Source organism: Syngnathus scovelli, chromosome 7 (assembly GCF_024217435.2).
Source record: "Syngnathus scovelli strain Florida chromosome 7, RoL_Ssco_1.2, whole genome shotgun sequence".
In the NCBI taxonomy this organism is placed as follows: Eukaryota; Metazoa; Chordata; class Actinopteri; order Syngnathiformes; family Syngnathidae; genus Syngnathus; species Syngnathus scovelli.
Window position 1 is genome coordinate 6,950,069 of NC_090853.1, and position 18,373 is coordinate 6,968,441.

Consider the following 18,373-nt stretch of genomic DNA (forward strand, 5'->3'; position numbering starts at 1 on the left):
TCAAATGTCACGTTTAAAATGCGTGCTAAATTTTGCACAAATCAATTCTTCTCTTTTTAGGACAGAATTCAACTGCTCATCTTATTCCTACCTATTCCAAAACCTCCCACTTAGCAAAAATTTTCAACCTTGCTTACGTTTTTCTCGCGTACCGTTTTTTCAAATTTTTGCTTACTGTTTTTGCTCGCTTAGCGTTTTTTCTCGCCTACCATTTTCCCCTCGCTTACCGTTCACTTACCGTTTATCTCACTTACATTTATTTTCGCTTAGTATTTTCCTGCTTTGTTTTTTGACCGTTCTCGCACACCATTTTTTTCTCGCTTACCGTTTTTCTCGCTTGTCATTATTTCTCGCCTTTTCACATCATTCGCTAGCATTCCCCAATTCCCAAGTTTTCATCCAGCTTCTGTGCCTTCACACGCAGTTTCTCAAGACACTACATTCTCTTATCACTACTCATCATCCAATCAGTCAAAATGATCTCTTGATCGGGCCAGGAAAACTATCTTAACTACAAATACTGCGCATTTCAATGCAATAAACACGAAGCCAAGGATGCACAAAGGCAATCAAAAAGAGAAAATAAAAGCATGCAAGTTTGGCTTATTCTCATAGCCAATTAGACTTAAATATTAAACTATAAAGTGGTTACTTTTGTACAATTATTCCACAAACCATCTAAGGCTCGTTGAAAAGGCTGTGCCAGTCCTCACATTTTAGCGCAGGCTGGTCTAAGCGGAGCTTTGCTTGATCTCCTTGATGGACACGAGACCCCACACGTTCATCTGCGTGATGCTTTGTAGATCGGTCTCTCGGTATTTGTACGTCACCTTGTCGACGCCGTTGATTGTGATCTGGAAGTGATCGTCGGCGCACTTGATGACAACCTGAGCGACAACAGGACACCATGAAAAAAATCCAGTCATGTGACGTTCACGTTGCCATTTTCGGGACTTGCGAGCAAGTCTTCCGAAGACAATTCATGCTCTTGCGGACATTTCTGAGCAGCATCTCGAGTGGTAGGATGGTTCCTGCACTTTCTTTTGAATGTGACATTTCCATTCCATACTTTTTGTAGTTTGGGAAAGTAAATCACTCCAACCTTTACTCGCTAGGGGCTAGGTGCTCTTCAACCAGTAAATGGCCGCTTCCCATAGAAACACTCAAGTGTTGTTTAAGATTGAAGTATGTTTAGGGAGGTTCTACAAGACGGAATAGGTTTTGACAGCCACAGTTGTATGAATACGCCTTGTACATACGAACAAAGAACGGAGCGACAATTGGATACAATTAACTTTCCGGCACCAATCAAAGGTAAGGAAAATTCCGCACGGAGGTTTGGAAACCACGAAACTGTAAGGCGGGTGTGTTCAGAAATACGGTGCGATTCACGTCACCTTGACTTCTTGTCCGGGTCCAGAGCTTTGAGTGGGATGCTCCTCTATTTTGTTCCAAGTTGTGTTCACTCTGGAGTTCAGCCAAATCTTCTTGGTTACAAAGTTCAACTTGAGGAGCAGCGCGACCGCCTTGTCGTCGTTGTCGTTGTCGTCAGGCACAAACAGGCCGACTTTAAACCTGCAACGCAGATGTACAACTGTGTGTTCGTGTGGGAGTGGGTGCGGGGGGCTTGTGGGGTCCTCGTACCAATCTGCCAGTTTATTTGCTCGTCCTGTGATGGTGATGGCGTTGGTCACACGGAGACCTCCCTTCAGTTTGATAATTGATCCAAGCTGCAAACATGTAATCAAAACATAACGGGCCAAAACATCTTGAGTAGAAATCGAATGCGAATGCTAAGATCTGACACTGAAACGAGATTGTGTGGAAATCATTACAACTGTCTTTTGAACCTGTCCAGAAATGTGGGATGCAGAGAGAGAGAGAGAGAGAGAGAGAGTATAAAATCAGCTCACTGCATTCGCTGACTTGGCGAGCTTGCTTCTGTGCAAGAGTACGCTGTCACCAGAATGGCTCTCCTCTGCCTTCTCTGAGGTGATTGCATAATGCGTTTTGGGCATCTTGCACATGAAGCTGTTGGGTATCTTGCAGCTCATCTGCTTCCATTTTCCAGCCTGAAGGATGAGCATGATGGATTTCAGCGGATCGCGCAGATGCCCTCGCAAACGGTCAATTGGCCACGCACCTTTTGCGACATCGCCACACAGTCCTTTTTCAGGTGTTTGGGCTCTTCCGGGGCCCAGTCGGTGAAGGTCACCTCGTGGCGGTCCGACCACTCAAACATGCCGAGGACACTCTGGTCATTCAGTCCGGTCCACATGTCGCTGGTGTCTGCAGAGGACAAAGGCGAGAAGATCTCTCACCCAGCGTTCTGGGGATAGCCGTTCTACGAAGACGCTGTACGCACCGAGGGCGGAAGCATTTTTCACCCACGTCTGCTCCACCTCGGAAAGGATGGACACCAGATTGGCACCCGATTTCTTACAGTCAGCTTGAGCAGCGGCCCACTCCTTCTTGTCCTCAAAAGCTTTGTAGCAGAAGCCCGCAAACTCCTCCCAGGACTCTCCCAAGCATCTCAGCTCTGCAGGTGAGATCCCGTGCGGGGTTAGCAGTAGTTGAGCACTTGACATGAAAAAATGCTCCGTGAACTCACCTCCGTCCGCAAATGTGAAGGCCTGATCCGTCGAGTCGGCATTCCTGCAGGTCGCACATGTGACAATGAGCTGGGCCTCTTATTGGTGCTTTGCCATAAACGTTGGCCACTCACTTGAGGGAGGTGATCCCGTTCTGGCCGGAGCCAGCAAAGCCCTTCTTTGCCACGGCTTTCATCACAATACAGTCTCCTCCGATGTCGTCACGAATGACGCCGGCGTGAATAGCGGCCTTGCAGACGCTTGAGTCCTGCACTCACATCAAGTCAAGTACTCAACTGGCGGGTCACTATAGGGAGGATTTGACTTTCTGATTGGTGTGTGGAAAAGAAATCATCTTTCAAATGGAACTCATTTGAAAATCCCAATTGAAATGTAGGTTCTGCCAAGAGCCAGTGCCTCTCCAGTCCAAGGGTCAGCAATCACGTACGTACCTTATTGTAGACCAAGGTTCCGGTGACATTGTGTTTGGAGTTGGCGCACTTGGGCGGGCAGTGGAAGCTGCAGAAGGCAAGGACAAGCAAATTGACGACAGGCGTCCACCGTCGTGGAAACACCGGAACAAGTGCGACTCACGTCATTGCCTTGGTCAAGTGGAGGCTGTTGAACGTGCTGTCACAGGTCATCGTATCTGTCAGACAAAAGGTGATATCAAAAGACGGGTTGTATGTTTTTCCCGGCAGCGGAGGGAGAGACTCGCTTACCGTCACGTGCGCATCCCAAGAGGTCAAAGCTGAGGCCGAAGTCAACGCTGTCCTCCAGCGGCTGGATGCGGACGTGCTGAGCGGAAAACGCAGAGCCAAACCGGTGCTCCCCCCCTCCGGTAAACTAGCAATAACACTCTCGTTTGTAATGGCAGGTTTGGGCAGCCCGGTCGGCGTCAGGTCGACTGGCTGGCCGCTCACCTTTTCGTCCGGGTGATCAGTCCAGCTTTTGCCGTCAACACTCGTCTTCATCTCAAAGTCGATGACCCAGGACCTTTGGTCAGTGTGAGGACAGCCCTGGGTGACGATCCCGGTCACCTTTCTCACGTGACCCAGGTTCACCTGGATCCAGCTGGTGGAGGCTGCAGGACACAAGTTCGCTCAGGACACCAAATTGCCAGCGCCGAAGTAGCTTTCGGTTGTCTACGTACGATCTTGTGACGGTCTCCAGCAGGAATTCTTGCTCAATTGAGCTTTCTCGGGGCTGGCGTCGCTCATCGAGGAGGAGGCTTCAAACGCTGAGTCCGCCTCGACCAAATTGTCAAGACACACTGAGGACAACCCAGAATCATGTTGCAACCGATCTCTGATAACGCAATCCTTGTATTGTATTGTTTTGGGCATTGTTAGGCGCCGTCGATTCGCTAGGCCAATGGTCGCCAAGCTTGTATGGTGAGTGGTCCCCTGAACCTTTCAGTCATCGCATCAACGTCCGTAGCAGACGGACCATTCAATGTGCCATCATACCCCAACTCTGGTCGGGAGATACCGCATTAGACAACAGAGACGTGAAGCCCACCTTTCCGTTCGCAGCTGTAGACCAAGTGCAGGTACTTGGAGACTGCAGGGCAGGTCTCCCGGACGCCCTCAAAAGGGTCAGCAAGACAATATTGACGGTTGTCACATTTCCGCCTGTAGTGAGGGAGGGCTCCTCGCACCACGCAAGTCTCTGCAAGTCACAAGGCCGAGTGGAAGCTTATTTGGCTGCAACGGTCGTATCGTCGGACCACGGACGACGTCGCTTATGTCCTGTCTTACCCTTGGTTGCGTTCTGAGTTGGACAAAGGCTGCCGCTCCTCCGTCCGTAGAAGGCCGACTGGATGCGGATGACGCTTTGACTCTCACTCTGACAAAAGAGGTCGACGTGCTTCTGCTGGTTGCACACAAGGATCTTCCGAAAACCTGCGAGCGCACCGTGGTGTCTTTTTTCCGTCTCGCGTCTTTTGACGTCAACCTTCAGGATTCGGGGAGACTGACTTACCGTCATGGCGTGGAGGTTGCGGTTTATGTCCTGCGAGGCAAAAGCCAAAGATGGGCATCAACATGAATTGGCCATGAGTCACATCTTACCTTTGGCTCTTTTCTTGCACATGTAGTTTCTCTTCATCTGGCAGCTGTCAAATTCCCATTTTCCCAGTTCACTTTCAACGTTATAAAAAAGGCACTTTTCACCAGAGGATTTACTAGGGCTATCTGTAAGGAGACGGCAGATGCTAAGCGCTCCTCTCCATTGCTCCAGACCGTCGGCAACAAATATTGGACGGCGTTTGGACCCACCTGTGGTCCAGTGGGTGTAACGAAAGGGAGACCCGTCAGTCCACTTGCAGCCCTCTTGCGTGATCGTGGTGTTGGTGGCCAACCACAGAGAAGAAATGTTTTCAAAACCAAAGGCCAGACCTTTGGATCAAACATGAATAAGATGACACCAGTGAATGTCTTTAAGCTTATACGTATCATGGTTATTAATTCATTTGATATTTTACTCATTCCGTTGTTGTCAATATAAAGTGGAACAGCATATCTTTTGTCTGAATTCCTCGTCATAGCGTCACAAGCTCATCTATAGTGGGAACGTAATTTCGATCTCTGTGTGTCTTGACATGTTAAGAAATTGACAATAAAGCAGACTGACTTTTACTCGTGTTCTGAGTAGTTTTGGTGCGGTCTCTAAATGCAAATGAGATACTTCACACACCCCGCCCCCTCTGGGTCGGACATATTTGTAGTTTTTAGAAGAGCTAGTGTTTCCTTGCGCCGCAAACCTTTAGCTCGAATAAAAGATGTCAACAGCAGAAGACTTGTCCTTCCAACCATACATAACACGTAACAGAACAAATCCCCTCCCGATATTTATGAACGCGGTTAAGATAAGCAGTAAGCTAATACTAGCTTACAAACTCATTTAACACATTCTTGCGTTCCCCAAGAATAAAACATGCAACTAGCTAATACGACTACTCAAAATACATCCACAAGAAGTGACAACAGAGGGCACAGTCTAAAATTAGCAGAAAGACTATGTTTGTGTCATCTCAAGTTTCGCGCGTTACTGTGTTTACATCGTTTCCATAGATTGAAGGAACAAGATCTTCAATGAAACAAAGTTTTTCAGCGAATCCTTTTCTATAATGACTAGTTTCTTTTGGGTACTGTCTTTTGTATGGCGGCTTTTTAAAAGCAAGATCTGTCAATCCCTAGAGCTGTCTTTTTCCGGTCGGATAGAAAAAATGTCAAGAGAGACAACCGCTTGCAGTCTGGTAACCACTGCAAGTGACGTCACAAACAACGTTTTCTTTCTCTTTAGCAATGAACGACAACTGGCAAAAAGGTTCTTTCAAAATGTCACTTTCTTTGGCATATACGCCAGCCTCTACAAATATAACAAGATTCTCAACGAAAAGTCCCGATCAAGCCCATAAGCCTACCTTGTATGATGGTCTGCTGCTCCGTGTTGTCTGTGATGCTGAGCAGGTCGCCTCCGAGGCGGACGCAGTCGTCTCGCGCCTCCTGCCAGGTCTTGGCATGGTTGCGGTTGACCAGGTAGCAGATGTCCTTAAAGGGGTTCTTCACCCACGAGCCGCATTTTTCACTCCGGCCTGCAAGCAAGACTCGTGTCACTTGAGGGCCAACTAGCCAACGACCAATCACGTGTCAGCCGCAGGGTGGGACACCCACCTTTTAATGTCGGCGGATCATGGCGAGCCTCTCGGATTTTGGCTGCAAGAACGCAAGGGGGATCAATCATGAGAGAGCAGTGAGAGGTCAAAGGGCAAAGGGAGCTGTGGTGACTTTTGGACCTTTTTTGCAGACAGATGGCTGCTCTTCAGTGCAGGGCCACTGATGAAATTGTCCAGAAGCTGACAGAGCAAAGCAGTCACCGCGTCCTGTAGACGGTTCTCCCCTCAGCGTGACGTAGTCCTGCGGATGACAGGATGGATACCACTTGAGTGCGTTTGGTGTTGCAACTCAATTTTTTTTTTCTTTTCTCATTACTGTACTCCATTTTTAGCATCAACAACTACAACGTTCCCATTTGGTTCTTAGACTGTCCATCTGTAAAATTCTGCACTTTTATATGACCAGACAAAAAAATCTGTATAACTTATTTTATTCAAGCTTGTCAATTTTATTTATCTTAAAACAACTGCAAGTTAATCTGTGTTTGTGGCCCAGTCCCTTTGAAACTTTTTTTTCTGCTCTTGCAACATTGTGACCAACCCAACTTTGGCTTTCTCATATCACATTCTACAAACATTTTAGACAGCTGTAGACGTTTTGCTTACTACAGACGTTGCGTCGCTCCAGGAAAATTTCTTGTCTTTGTTCTTCTTGAGTCCCATGAACAGCCAATATCCTTTATCATCTCGCACGTGAGCTTGAAGAAAGCAGAACAAGTGCTAGTTGCAAAGACGCTGAGAAGCATTGCGGGATCATCATGGAATTGTCGGTTTGTCTGGGCACTCACCAGCCAAGAATTTGATTTCGTCCTCTGAGTGGACGCTGGCCAAGTGACCTTTCTGTTCTGTGCAAAATGTCTCAGCCGAGTCCCAATTCTTACGTATCCTCTGAAAACGATAACAGGAATCGTCGAACAGGAAGTCGCCGGGGTCGCAGGAGGAAGCTGAAGCCACGAACAAACTTGGATTGGAAAAACACGGCGGGACGATGCAGGAGTAAAAACAAGAATGACAGCCACTCACTCTCCACTCGATCGTAACCAAAGTCTTTCAAGGAACACTGCCGGCCCTTCGGGCAGTCTGCAGAAAGATCGCACGATTAAAATGTCCTTTTTGACATCACCGTGACAACTCCTGAGCAGGCTTACCGTCCAGCGGGCGCTCGCACATGAAGGCCAAGGAGGATCCGCACGAGGCTTGTCGCCACTTTCCTGGCTGACTCTCGGTCCACGAGCCTTGGTTGACGTACACGCAGGACTCTACGTCGGAGCTGTCGGGAGAAGTCGTGAAAAGCATCTTACAAACAGGATAACAGGAGGTTCTTTTCTTGCTCTCTTTCAACAAGCCTTTTTTTTTCTCCCCCCCCCCTCGTCACGTGTGCTCTTTCTCATTTTGGAAAGGGGGCCCAAAACCTTGCCTAACATTCAAGACACGACCTTCTTACCTTCCAACCTGACGCGAGTCCCAGTTGGAGTAGCCCGCCATCACGCGGACATCTGACCAAGTCAGCTCCTTTTGCTCCTTGTCATACCGACACCAAGCCTCGTCGCAATTCTGCGGAGACCGATCCCGCTTGTCAGTCGCGTGCGTACCAGTAGAGAATCAACTGCTTGCGCGTCCGTCTCACCAGATTGGAGAGTCCGATCCAGAAGGGGTTCTTGCCCATTTCCTTCTTCACAAAGGCTTCCTCGTCCGACGAGGTGATGGAGACCAAGTCGCCGCCCTCCCAGAAGCAGTTGTGCCGAGCCCCCAGCCAACCGTTGGGGGTCTCCATCTTCTTGTAGCAACTGGACTGGTGAAGACTCCACCCCTTCTCACACGCTGATTTAGGAATGGCTGAGGACACCATTATTATGCCGTTATTTAGAATGGCAGAAATATAGAATTATCCGCACGTAATGGCATGACTGTCTTGTCAGCATGTTGTGGAAACGAAACTCCAGTGAGTTGTTTACCAATCGTGTCAACTGCGGCACCGAGAATCAAAGGACTTTGGAAAAGGCCTTCCTTAATAATACTTTGTATCCGATGACGCAACTCTAAGCATAAGATCAAGGTCAAATCATGCCTCTTCCTCTTCTCTTGCAGATGTAGCTGCTGCGCTTCTCCTCACAGTCGGCTCTTGCCCAGCGGCCGTCGGCAGTGAGCAAGGAAAGGCAGTTTCCACCGGGGCCTTCTCCGGCGATGCCTGGAAGGAGACGACAAAAATGCTAAGCTCTCGTCCGTTTTGTCGCCGACAAACTTTCCCCAAGTTATAGGCCGACCTGTGTTCAGGTTTTTGTAAGTGGACATGGATCCGTCAATCCACTCGATGCCGTGAGTGATATTGGCGTTGGCGCCCAACCACAGCGTGGGACTGCTCAGAGGACGGGCGTACAGACCTTTGGATCAAAGTTAAACAACGACCAAGAGTTTGAACATCGTACAGGTGCGTGTGTAGCAGCAGCATTGTTCCTTCTGGAGTCCACGGGGCATAAACGGTGCGAGCCGCTATCGTGTCCTCCGGGCAGTTTACCTTGTATGAAGGTCTGCTCATGAGAGTGGGTGATGCTGAGCAGGTCGCCTCCGAGGCCGACGCAGTCATCTCGCGCCTCCTGCCAGGTCTTGGCACGGTTGTGGTTGATCAGGTAGCAGAAGTCGTCGGACGGGTTGTCCATCCACCAGCCGCACTTTTTGCTCCAGCCTGCAAGCGAGAGCCGTGTCACTTGAGGGCAAAGTGGCGACCGACCGACCGACCACGTGTCGGCTGCAGGGTGGGGCGCCCACCTGGTCCCCATGTTGATGACGGCAAAACAGGTAGAGCCCCTTGGACCTTGGCTGCAAGAACGCAAGGGGGATCATATATGAGAGCAATGCCAGGTTAAAGGGCAAAGTGAGCTGTGGTGACTTGCGGACCTTTTTTGCAGATAGATGGCAGCTTTTCAGCGCAGGACCACTCATCAAATTGTCCAGAAGCTGACAGAGCAAAGCACTCTTTGAGTCCTGTAGACTTTTTTCCCACCAACTTTGTGACGTAGTCCTGCGGACGATACGGCGGACGCCACTTGAGCCCGTTTTGTGTTGCGCTTGGTTGAATGAGTTTTTCCATCCCGTGTTGTAGCATTTCAACTTTCTTTTGGTAAAATCACAACTTTGAGCGTTTCGGTGAAAACCGCAAACCCGAACCAGTTTCGTCATGTCATCCTGTTTATTTCTCCGGATTGCCGTCAAATTCTGCACTTTATCCTACAAGACGGATTCCTTTTTTTTTTTTTTTAAATCTCATTCAAGTTTTCTTGTTCATTTTAATATCATTCGAAAGGAGAAATGGCAAGTTTGCTCCTCAAACGTTCCAGCTTACATACATATAAAGCATTTATCTATTCAATTCCATTCTTTTGCCTTCGGGTAGAGGCAAATGCCAACTTTTTTAGAGCGCAGTGAATTTTTTGCTTACTGAAGATTCTCCGTCAATCCACTGAACGTTGTTTTTCTTCTTCTTCAGTCCCACAAAAGGCTGAGATCTTCCTGCATCTCGCATGTGCGCTTGAGGAAAGCAGATCAAGCGCTTCAGCACAAAAAGAGCAACCGCTTGTCGGATGTTTCTTGGCAGTTACTGACCTGCCAAGAAATTGCCTTCCTCCGTTGAGAGGACGCTGGCCAGGTGACCTTTGCGTCCTTTGCAAAACCTCTCGGCGGCCCTCTGCACCTTCTTCGTCTCCTCAAAACGATAGCAAGAATCGTCAAACAGGAATTCGCCAGGGCCGCAGGAGGAAGCTGAAGCCACAAACAAGCTTGGATTAGAAAAGCACGGCGGAATGGTGCAAGAGTAAAAACAAGCGTGGCAGCCACTCACTCTCCACTCGAAGGTAACCAAAGTCTTTCAAGGAACACGGCCGGCCCTCCGGGCATTCTGCAGAAAGACCACACCACAATAGATACGTCCCTATCGACATGACAACTCCTGAGCAGGCTTACCGAGCAAGGAGCGCTCGCACATGAACGCCAACGAGGATCTGCACGAGCCGTGTCGCCACTTTCCTGGCTCAGTCCACGCGCCTTGGTTGACGTATGCGCAGGACTCTACGTCGGCGCTGTCGGGAGAAGTCGTGAAAAGCATCTGAGTATTTTTTCTTGCTATCAGAAGTCGTGAAAAGCATCTATTTTTTCTTGCTATCTGATGAAAAATTGACTAAAGGCCTTTTTTTCCTCCTCATCACGGTGCTCTTTCCCAATTTGGAAAGGGGCCCCAAAACCTCACCAGACAGTGAAAGGACATCAAGACGGGACTTTTTTACCTTCCAACCTGACGCGAGTCCCAGTTGGAGTAGGTCGCCATCACGCGGACATTGGACCAAGTCATCATCTTTTGCTCCTTGTCATACCGACACCAAGCCTCGTCGCAATTCTGCAGAAACCAATCCCGCTTGTCAATCGCGTGCGTACCAGTAGAGAATCAACTGCTTGCGCTTCCGTCTCACCAGATTGGAGAGTCCGATCCAGAAGGGGTTCTTGCCCATTTCCTTCTTCACAAAGGCTTCCTCGTCCGACGAGGCGATGGAGACCAGGTCGCCGCCCTCCCAGACGCAGTCTTGCCGAGCCCCCAGCCAACCGTTGGGGGTCGCCATCTTCTTGTAGCAACTGAAGCCGAAAGGGAGCCAGCCGTCGGCCATATCACATGACTTCTGATCGACTGAGGAAACATTTGGGGAATTGTTTTTTATTATATAATAATATGCATCCATCCATCCATTTTCTGTACCACTTTGTCCCCACGGGGATCGCGGGTGTGCTGGAGCCTGTCCCAGCGGTCATCGGGCAGTAGGCGGGGGACACCCTGAACCGGTTGCCAGCCAATCACAGAGACAAACAACCATCTGCACTCGCACTAGGGGCAATTTAGACTACTCAATCGGCCCGTCAAGCATGTTTTTGGAAAATGGGAGGAAACCAAAGTGCCCAGAGGAAACCCAAGCGGGCTCGGGGAGAAATCGGATGTGGAATTGAACTGGCACCCTCCTAACTGTGAGGCAGACGTGCTAACCAGTGCGCCACAGAGCCACCTTCTTTTTTTTTTAAAATATCTATATATAGCACTTATCTGTTTGGGCCTCCGGACGTGGGTAGAAAATAGAATCGGGTCTGCTGGGTCCCATCCAAATTTAACCATCAAGCAGTCTTGTTTGGGACCATCTCGGGGAAAGAAATTATATATCGGCTGTCTGGGATCAGACTTTTAACAATGAGTGGTTTGGTTTGTGACCGTTTAGGGTAGCGACTCAATGTAAAAAAACACAAAGACACGCTGACCGGCGAATACAATTTGTCGGGTTTTTTTTGCTACAGATTGTCGTGGAAAACAAGAAATTCAGACCAGCTGCAGTCTTCATTCCAGTTTTGCCGATTGCGTTAGCTCCATGACTTGACAGTTGACACGCTCACAAAGAGAAGCACGCTGGTACATTTCATCGAGAGGACTTCAGAAGCCTTCTCAAATCTTAGCGTTTGACAACATCAGTGCGAATCGGCCAAGCGTCACGTTACCTCTTCCTCTTCTCTTGCAGATGTAGCTGCTGTTTTGTTGGCAATGGTGAAATTTCCAGCCACCGTTGTGGGTGACAAAGTAAAGACAGCGTCCGCCAGCGGCGTCAAAGGCATTATCTGGAAGGAGACGACAGATGCTAAGCGCTAAGCCAACAAACATTTGACGGATTATAGACCGACCTGCTGTCAGGTTTTTGTAAGTCAACGGGGATCCATCAGTCCACTTGCTGCCTTCAGTGATATTGGCATTGGCGCCCAACCACAGAGTGGGACTGGTCACGACAGTGCCGTACATAGCTTTGGATCAAAGTTAAACAACGATCAAGAGTTCGAACGTTGTACAGGTGCGTGTGTAGCGGCGTTGTTCATTCTGGAGTTCATGCGGCATGAACTGTTCGAGCCTCCGTCGTGTCCTTACCTCGTATGAAGTTCTGTTCAGTGTCGTCGGCAATGCTGAGCAGGTCGCCTCCGTGGTCGACGCATTTTTCTCGCGCCTTCTGCCAGGTCGCGGCATGGTTGCGGCTCATCAGGTAGCAGAAGTCGTTGGATGGGTTGTCCATCCACCTGCCGCACTTTTTGCTCCAGCCTGCAAGCGAGAGCCGTATCACTTGAGGGCCAACTGGCGACAAGAGCGCGACCGCGGATGTGACGCCCACCTGGCCTGAATATTGACGACGAATGAGCGGTAACAGCCTCTCGAACCTTGGCTGCAAGTGGGATCAAGTATGAGCGCGCGCGTGAAAGGGCAAAGAGAGTCGTCGTGACTTTCAGACCTTTTTGGCAGATGGTTAGAAAACCGTTATCGGTGCAGCCGTATGGATGAAGAAGTGCGTCACTGTAAACAACACCAATGCACTCTGTATCGTCTAGTAATTGCAATCCTGGGGTGTCGGCCTGCACACATGACAGAGGTTTGGAGTGCATGAAAGCTTTTCCTTTTTTTTTTTGCTCTTTCAATTCCAATTCTAATTGCCATCGAACATCGAAAACCAGCTGATTTTCTGGAAAACATTTCTTTGCAGCTCTTCTCGTAACATTGCGGCCATTCCGGATAAAGTTTGACTTTTTTTGTTTTTGTTCAAGAAAATGTTCATTTCCTGCTTAAATGACACTTTGTATCTCACTTTTATGTCATTCTGGACAAATGACAACGTTTTAGGTAACTCAACATTTCACTTACGGTAGATGTTCCGTCAGTGAACTTTTTTGCGTTGTCCCTGAGTCCCACCCAAGAACAGTGATGGTTTCTTAAGTGACCTTGAGAAAAGCAGAACAAGCGCAAGTTACAAAGATGCTGGTGAGCAATGCGGGATGATCATGGAATCGTCGGTTTGTCTTGGCGCTCACTTGACAAGAATTTGATTTCGTCCTCTGAGTGGACACTGGGCAGATGACTTTTGCGTGTCTTGCAGAAGTTCTCAGCTTCATTCCAAAAGTAAGTATTCCGAGTGTAATGATAGCAAGAAACGTTGAACAGGAATTCGCCGGGGTCGCAGGAGGAAGCTGAAGCCACAAACAAACTTGGATTAGAAAAGCACTGCAGGATGGTTCAGGAGTAAAAACAAGCGTGGCAGCCACTCACTCTCCACTCGATCGTAACCAAAGTCTTTTAAGGAACACTGTCGGCCCTCCGGGCAGTCTGCAGAAAGACCACACAATTGAAATGTCCCTTTTGCCATGACAATTCATGCGGGCTTACCGTCTGGCGAGCGCTCGCACATGTATGGCAACGAGGATCCGCACGAGCCGTGTCGCCACTTCCCTAGCTGACGGTCGGTGTTCTCGCCTTGGTTGACGAACGCGCAGGACTCGACGTCGGAGCTGTCGGGAAAAGTTGTGAAAAGCATCTCAGTAATTTTTCTTGCTTTCTGATGAAAAATTGTCACCGTCACACGGCCATCCATTATGGAAAGGGGCCCCAAATCCTTGCCTAACATTCAACACGTGACCTTCTTACCTTCCAACCTGACGGTTGTCCCAGTTGGAGTAGCTCGCCGTCACGCGGACATCGGACCAAGTCAGCTCCTTTTGCTCCTTGTCATACTGACACCAAGCCTCGTTGCAATTCTGCAGAGACCAATCCCGCTTGTCAATTGCGTACCAGTAGAGAATCAGCTGCTGCCGCTTCCGTCTCACCAGATTGGAGAGTCCGATCCAGAAGGGGTTCTTGCCCATTTCCTTCTTCACAAAGGCTTCCTCGTCCGACGAGACGATGGAGACCAGGTCGCCGCCCTCCCAGACGCAGTCGTGCCGAGCCCCCAGCCAACCGTTGGGGGTCTCCATCTTCTTGTAGCAACAGGAGCCGAAAGGGAGCCAGTCTTTCTCACACGCTAAGCCCGGATCAGCTGAGGACACATTTGAGACTTGTATGACGGACGTACTGGCATAACTGTCTTGTCATGGCATTTGTATCGGGATTTGTTTCACCAAATGCTTCAATGCAGCATTCATTCCAGTGCATGTTTCTCCATTTGCACTTACAATGACATCCTGTGTTATTTTTTCAGATTTGTATTAAAGTCCTAAATGACATTCAAAAGCAAACAACACACTTAACACACCTCACTGTCAGTGACGAAAATGAAAATGGATCAGCTCTCAAAAGGATAACGGTAAAATAGAGAAAAAAAGCTTGAGATTAAGTCGTTTGGGGTGGAGTTTTGCTTGCATCGACAATGTGGCAGGCAGCTTGCGACTATGAGCTCACCACTTACTCACAATGGCACTAAATTGTACACCTAGCCCACAAAAGACATTAGCAAATACGCCCTCGTGTGGAGGATTTCTGTACTGCTCGCTGAGAACCTGATGTGGCTCCTTTGTTAGCGACAGCAATAAAATGGGAGAACGTGCTATCAAGTTGTTCTTGAAAAGATCCCCTTGTGGAGTAACCAAACTTGGTTTTCTTGCAAGTCACTTTTTTTATTCCTTTACCCCAGGGGTCGGCAACCCAAAATGTTCAAAGAGCCATACCCCCCCCAAAAAAAAAACAATAACATAACTATCCGGAATCGCAAAAATCTAAAAGCCTTTTAGAAGGCAACATAGACTGTCAATAAATAAGCTGTATGCCTACCATTAAAATAATTAAGTATACTACAAATACAAAATGAACATTCCTGATTCCATGTCTGTTTTCCCTGCAGCGCATCCTGGAGATAATTAGGCACCAGGGAACTATTGATGTACGATAGAGTTCACGTACCTGCATTGGAGAGCTGTCTGTTCGATATCTGTCACGTCACACGACTCTTCACAGGCAATTGAGAAAGCTGGAGCTGAATTAATGTCCTTGATTTGCCGATCGGTGATATTGTTTGCCATTTTAATGACCCTTTCCCTTACTGTCCGAAAATAGGCACTCTTGATATTTTAATGAATGAATCCTTCACGTGCTCGCTATCGATTTTCCGCGCTTTATTATCTCCTGGGCTGCAACAAAACTTGCAGCAGTAGTTTGGAGATGCAATCCACTTCTTGAAACTGGTTTTTCGGTCCTCAAATCTCTCCACCGTCACTGCAATTGCACCTTTCCTCACAGTTCCAACTGGGTGATCGGCGGCAAATTTAGCATGCTTTAGCTGAAATTGTCACTCCAAATTCCACCTCTTGTTATTTGACAACGTCTCATTGCATATCAAACACGCAGGCAAATGCTTCAGCATTGGCAATGAAAGCAAATAATTCAGTCCATTCTTTCTTAAAGCCTCTGTTCTCATCAGGAGTTCTACTCTTTTTGCCTTTTGAATCCATGGCCCGACACTCACGTACCTGTTTGTTTACAACTCGCCTCCGCATTTTTGCGCCATTCTGAAATTTGGTATTTTTAATATATTTACAACTACATCCATTTTTACAGCATGACAATGTGTCATGATTACCATTTAAAAAACATTTAAAATAACCAACAACTAAAACATGTTTTTTCCATTTACATTGACTTTTGCAAAAGCTCCAGGGAGCCGCTAGATGCTAGAGCCGCATGTGGCTCCGGAGCCGCGGGTTGCCGATCCCCGATGCGGTATTGTGGCCGTGGCTCGGGCAGTAGAGCGGGTCGAGCTCTGCTTCCTCCTACTCTTTTTCGAGCAATCTACTTTATTTTATTTTTTTTCATGGACTTAAATTTGGCACTTTAAAATGTCATTTGCTTTATTTGTCACTTTCTGTTTTAAATATGTTCGAAATAAAGATGTCATCATTTTGGGCTTCGATCCGGGCCCAAACCTGCGAGGTAGATCGAAGCCAAAGTGGTGACGTAGTTTTTACTTTGTCATAATGGATTGGCCGGTGACGTCGATTGCTCGTTAAACAAGAAATAAGTTCAAAATCAACCAGAAGACCTTTAAGTTAGTCATTGGTCACTTAATTTTTATTCTATTATAGTTTATTCATCATTCCTGAACGCAAAGGATCTAAAGGTTCTAACTTTAGATCACAGGTGTCAAACATCATTTTATGTGGCCCGCAAAGACAAATTGTGCATCGAATTTGTGTCATTACTAGAATTGCAAATTGTCTTTACTTTCAATATCTTTCTTTTTTTTAAATATTTGACCAGTTTTTACTCACCTGATTTGAAAACGAGCTATTTGTCCGTTTGTTTCGTAGCTTTTGGCGTATATGAGTTGCTCATACATTTATTTGGGGTGACAGTCATAATGGCCCTCTGAAAGAAGCTATGAATACAATGCGGCCCGCGGAAAAAATGAGTTTGAAACCCCTGCTTTAGATCCTTTGCATTCAGGACTGATGAGGCATACTTTTTAAAGTCAAAAGTCAAAGAATTCTCACTTTAAAGTCAGAATCCTGTCACCCCCCTTTTTTTCCTTCACCGGCCCTAATCCTCATCCGTACCAATCCAACTCCGAGATCGCAAATTACTCACTTGACGAAGTCCACGCGGCGCTCAACGCAAGAATACGCACAAGGCGCGCGGCCAGTGGGTTTGTCATCGCTCACGGGAGAGGAGATTCCACGCAAATAGTTTGCAGTCAACAATTCGACTCCAAAGCAAATGATGGACGGACTATACCAGTCACAAAAGGCTTGCGTGTTTTGATACCACTAGGACGTCGGCCAGCACGTGACGTCACAAAAGCTCCTAACACGTTTGCACGCCTTTGACCAGGCGAGAGTGGACGTGACATCGTAGACGCCTTTCACTCGCAATAAAAAAGAACGCAAATAAATAATGGGGAATAAAATTGGGGGACACAAGTTTTGTCACTTACGGCTGCTAACAAACCTCCGAGTTGGGTTTGGATCAGAGCCAAAGTAACGCCATGTTGCATCGTACACGACACTGTGTCTATTTGGCACATGCACACAAATTGAATACACTCCACCATCCATCTGTCTATCAAACATGTCAATGCAGCTCTGCTTATCTTTTGCCCTTAGCTTAATAGCAAAGGTAATGCACCCGTGGAAGGTCTTGGTGTTTCTACATGACTGGATCTCCACGATAGAGTTTAGTTGCTTGAAAGTGGATCTGAATCTTCAGCTACCCTCAGCCACTCTGTTCTGCAGAAATGTAGGATGGCTCACTCACAGACCAATTTATAAAATAAGCAATACGAACGAAACTCATGATTCATTTACTTGTTTAATTAAACGCGTGAAAGGTGGATGCTCGCTCGGGGGACGTCCTTTATAGTGTAATACTTGTGTATGATAAAAATACAATCTAGAGAGAAATCACCTTTGGAAATTACTGCAGTACTTCTTTGAATGAAATGAAAGGTACATGAGGGACACTTTAGTGGGGACTAGAGACTATCTATTCAAAAAAGGGTGGGAATTAATGGACGGTAAAAATTAGATCAAGAGCAGAGAACCAAAGACACAAGATTGGAAGGAAGTAGAAAGCAAAGAATATGGCAGAAAGATGTGAGGAAAGGAGCTAGAGTAGATAGGGTAGAGATTGATTAGTCATCACCCATCCATCATCCCTGGTGGGCTGAAATACTGCAGGGGTGGCAGTATGACACATACAGACACACAAACACACACACGCTTACACACACGCACAGAGGGATTCTGATTGCCCTGTTTCCTCCTGTGGAGGTAAATGGAACAACATGATGATGCCATTGAGCCACATCCTTGTACTTGTAACACAAGCACATACACGCGCGCGCACACACACAATGTTGGGGTCTCATTTAAACAGAGGACCTAGACAGCTGCAGGAAGACAAAGAGAGCACTTCAGTAGAGCTGTACGCACCTCATTCATACTTTATTAAGTGGCGCATATATGCAGGCGTTGCGAAAAGGGTAGGGTGATGTGGAAAAAAGGCATTGAAAGCATTTTTACCCTGACAAGCAAGTTTCTCCGTGACATGAAAGTGCCATCTCACCACCACAGGTTTTGATCACAGCAGGGTTATCACGCCAACCGATTGAGGGACTCCTAAATTTCAATCTCGGCCAGTGGGCACAGCCTCACGTGCAGCCTCATGCATTCAGTCAGTGATTTGCATGTCGTGCTGGACACTAAGGATTTTTTATTTATTTTTTTTGCATGCAAGTTTCCCTGAAAGAACGTAAAAGCACATTAACATATGGGCTGATGGAGG

General features: G+C 47.5%; 1 protein-coding gene across 3 annotated transcripts; it reads right to left on the minus strand.

Moving 5' to 3' along the window:
• Positions 1–249: 249 nt before the first annotated feature.
• Positions 250–18,312, minus strand: LOC125972751 (secretory phospholipase A2 receptor-like). 3 transcript variants are annotated; one of them, XM_068651434.1, is made up of 50 exons: positions 18,112–18,312; positions 13,930–14,138; positions 13,751–13,860; positions 13,493–13,614; positions 13,376–13,432; positions 13,141–13,296; positions 12,974–13,050; positions 12,567–12,687; positions 12,450–12,500; positions 12,212–12,379; positions 11,974–12,090; positions 11,794–11,910; positions 10,731–10,942; positions 10,548–10,657; positions 10,228–10,343; positions 10,106–10,162; positions 9,871–10,026; positions 9,707–9,795; positions 9,166–9,289; positions 9,037–9,087; positions 8,786–8,953; positions 8,535–8,651; positions 8,339–8,458; positions 7,898–8,106; positions 7,715–7,824; positions 7,419–7,540; positions 7,294–7,350; positions 7,059–7,214; positions 6,877–6,968; positions 6,391–6,511; positions 6,269–6,310; positions 6,019–6,189; positions 4,871–4,990; positions 4,664–4,786; positions 4,575–4,604; positions 4,352–4,495; positions 4,113–4,262; positions 3,745–3,864; positions 3,515–3,675; positions 3,314–3,437; positions 3,186–3,240; positions 3,044–3,110; positions 2,726–2,859; positions 2,612–2,655; positions 2,366–2,539; positions 2,144–2,289; positions 1,914–2,072; positions 1,645–1,730; positions 1,398–1,575; positions 250–887 (listed from the first exon to the last, which is right to left on the minus strand). In XM_068651434.1, the coding sequence occupies exons 2-50, from the start codon at positions 14,074–14,076 to the stop codon at positions 732–734; spliced, it is 5,814 nt and encodes a 1,937-aa protein (XP_068507535.1). In that variant the 5' UTR covers positions 14,077–14,138; positions 18,112–18,312; the 3' UTR covers positions 250–731. The 3 variants fall into 3 exon arrangements, with proteins under 3 accessions (XP_068507535.1, XP_049582673.1, XP_068507534.1); XM_049726716.2 differs by lacking the exon at positions 18,112–18,312 and adding an exon at positions 16,679–16,871; XM_068651433.1 differs by lacking the exon at positions 18,112–18,312 and adding an exon at positions 16,585–16,630.
• Positions 18,313–18,373: the final 61 nt, after the last annotated feature.

Excerpts from the sequence above, each read along its gene's own strand:
- LOC125972751 (XM_049726716.2), bottom strand. The coding sequence starts at position 16,745 with ATGACAAACCCACTGGCCGCGCGCCTTGTGCGTATTCTTGCGTTGAGC. Across the intron at positions 13,297-13,375 it reads TGGTTACGATCGAGTGGAGA|CTTCCTCCTGCGACCCCGGC; the intron begins GTGAGTGGCTGC and ends TTGTGGCTTCAG. Across the intron at positions 6,512-6,876 it reads GGAGCGACGCAACGTCTGTA|GACTACGTCACGCTGAGGGG; the intron begins GTAAGCAAAACG and ends TGTCATCCGCAG.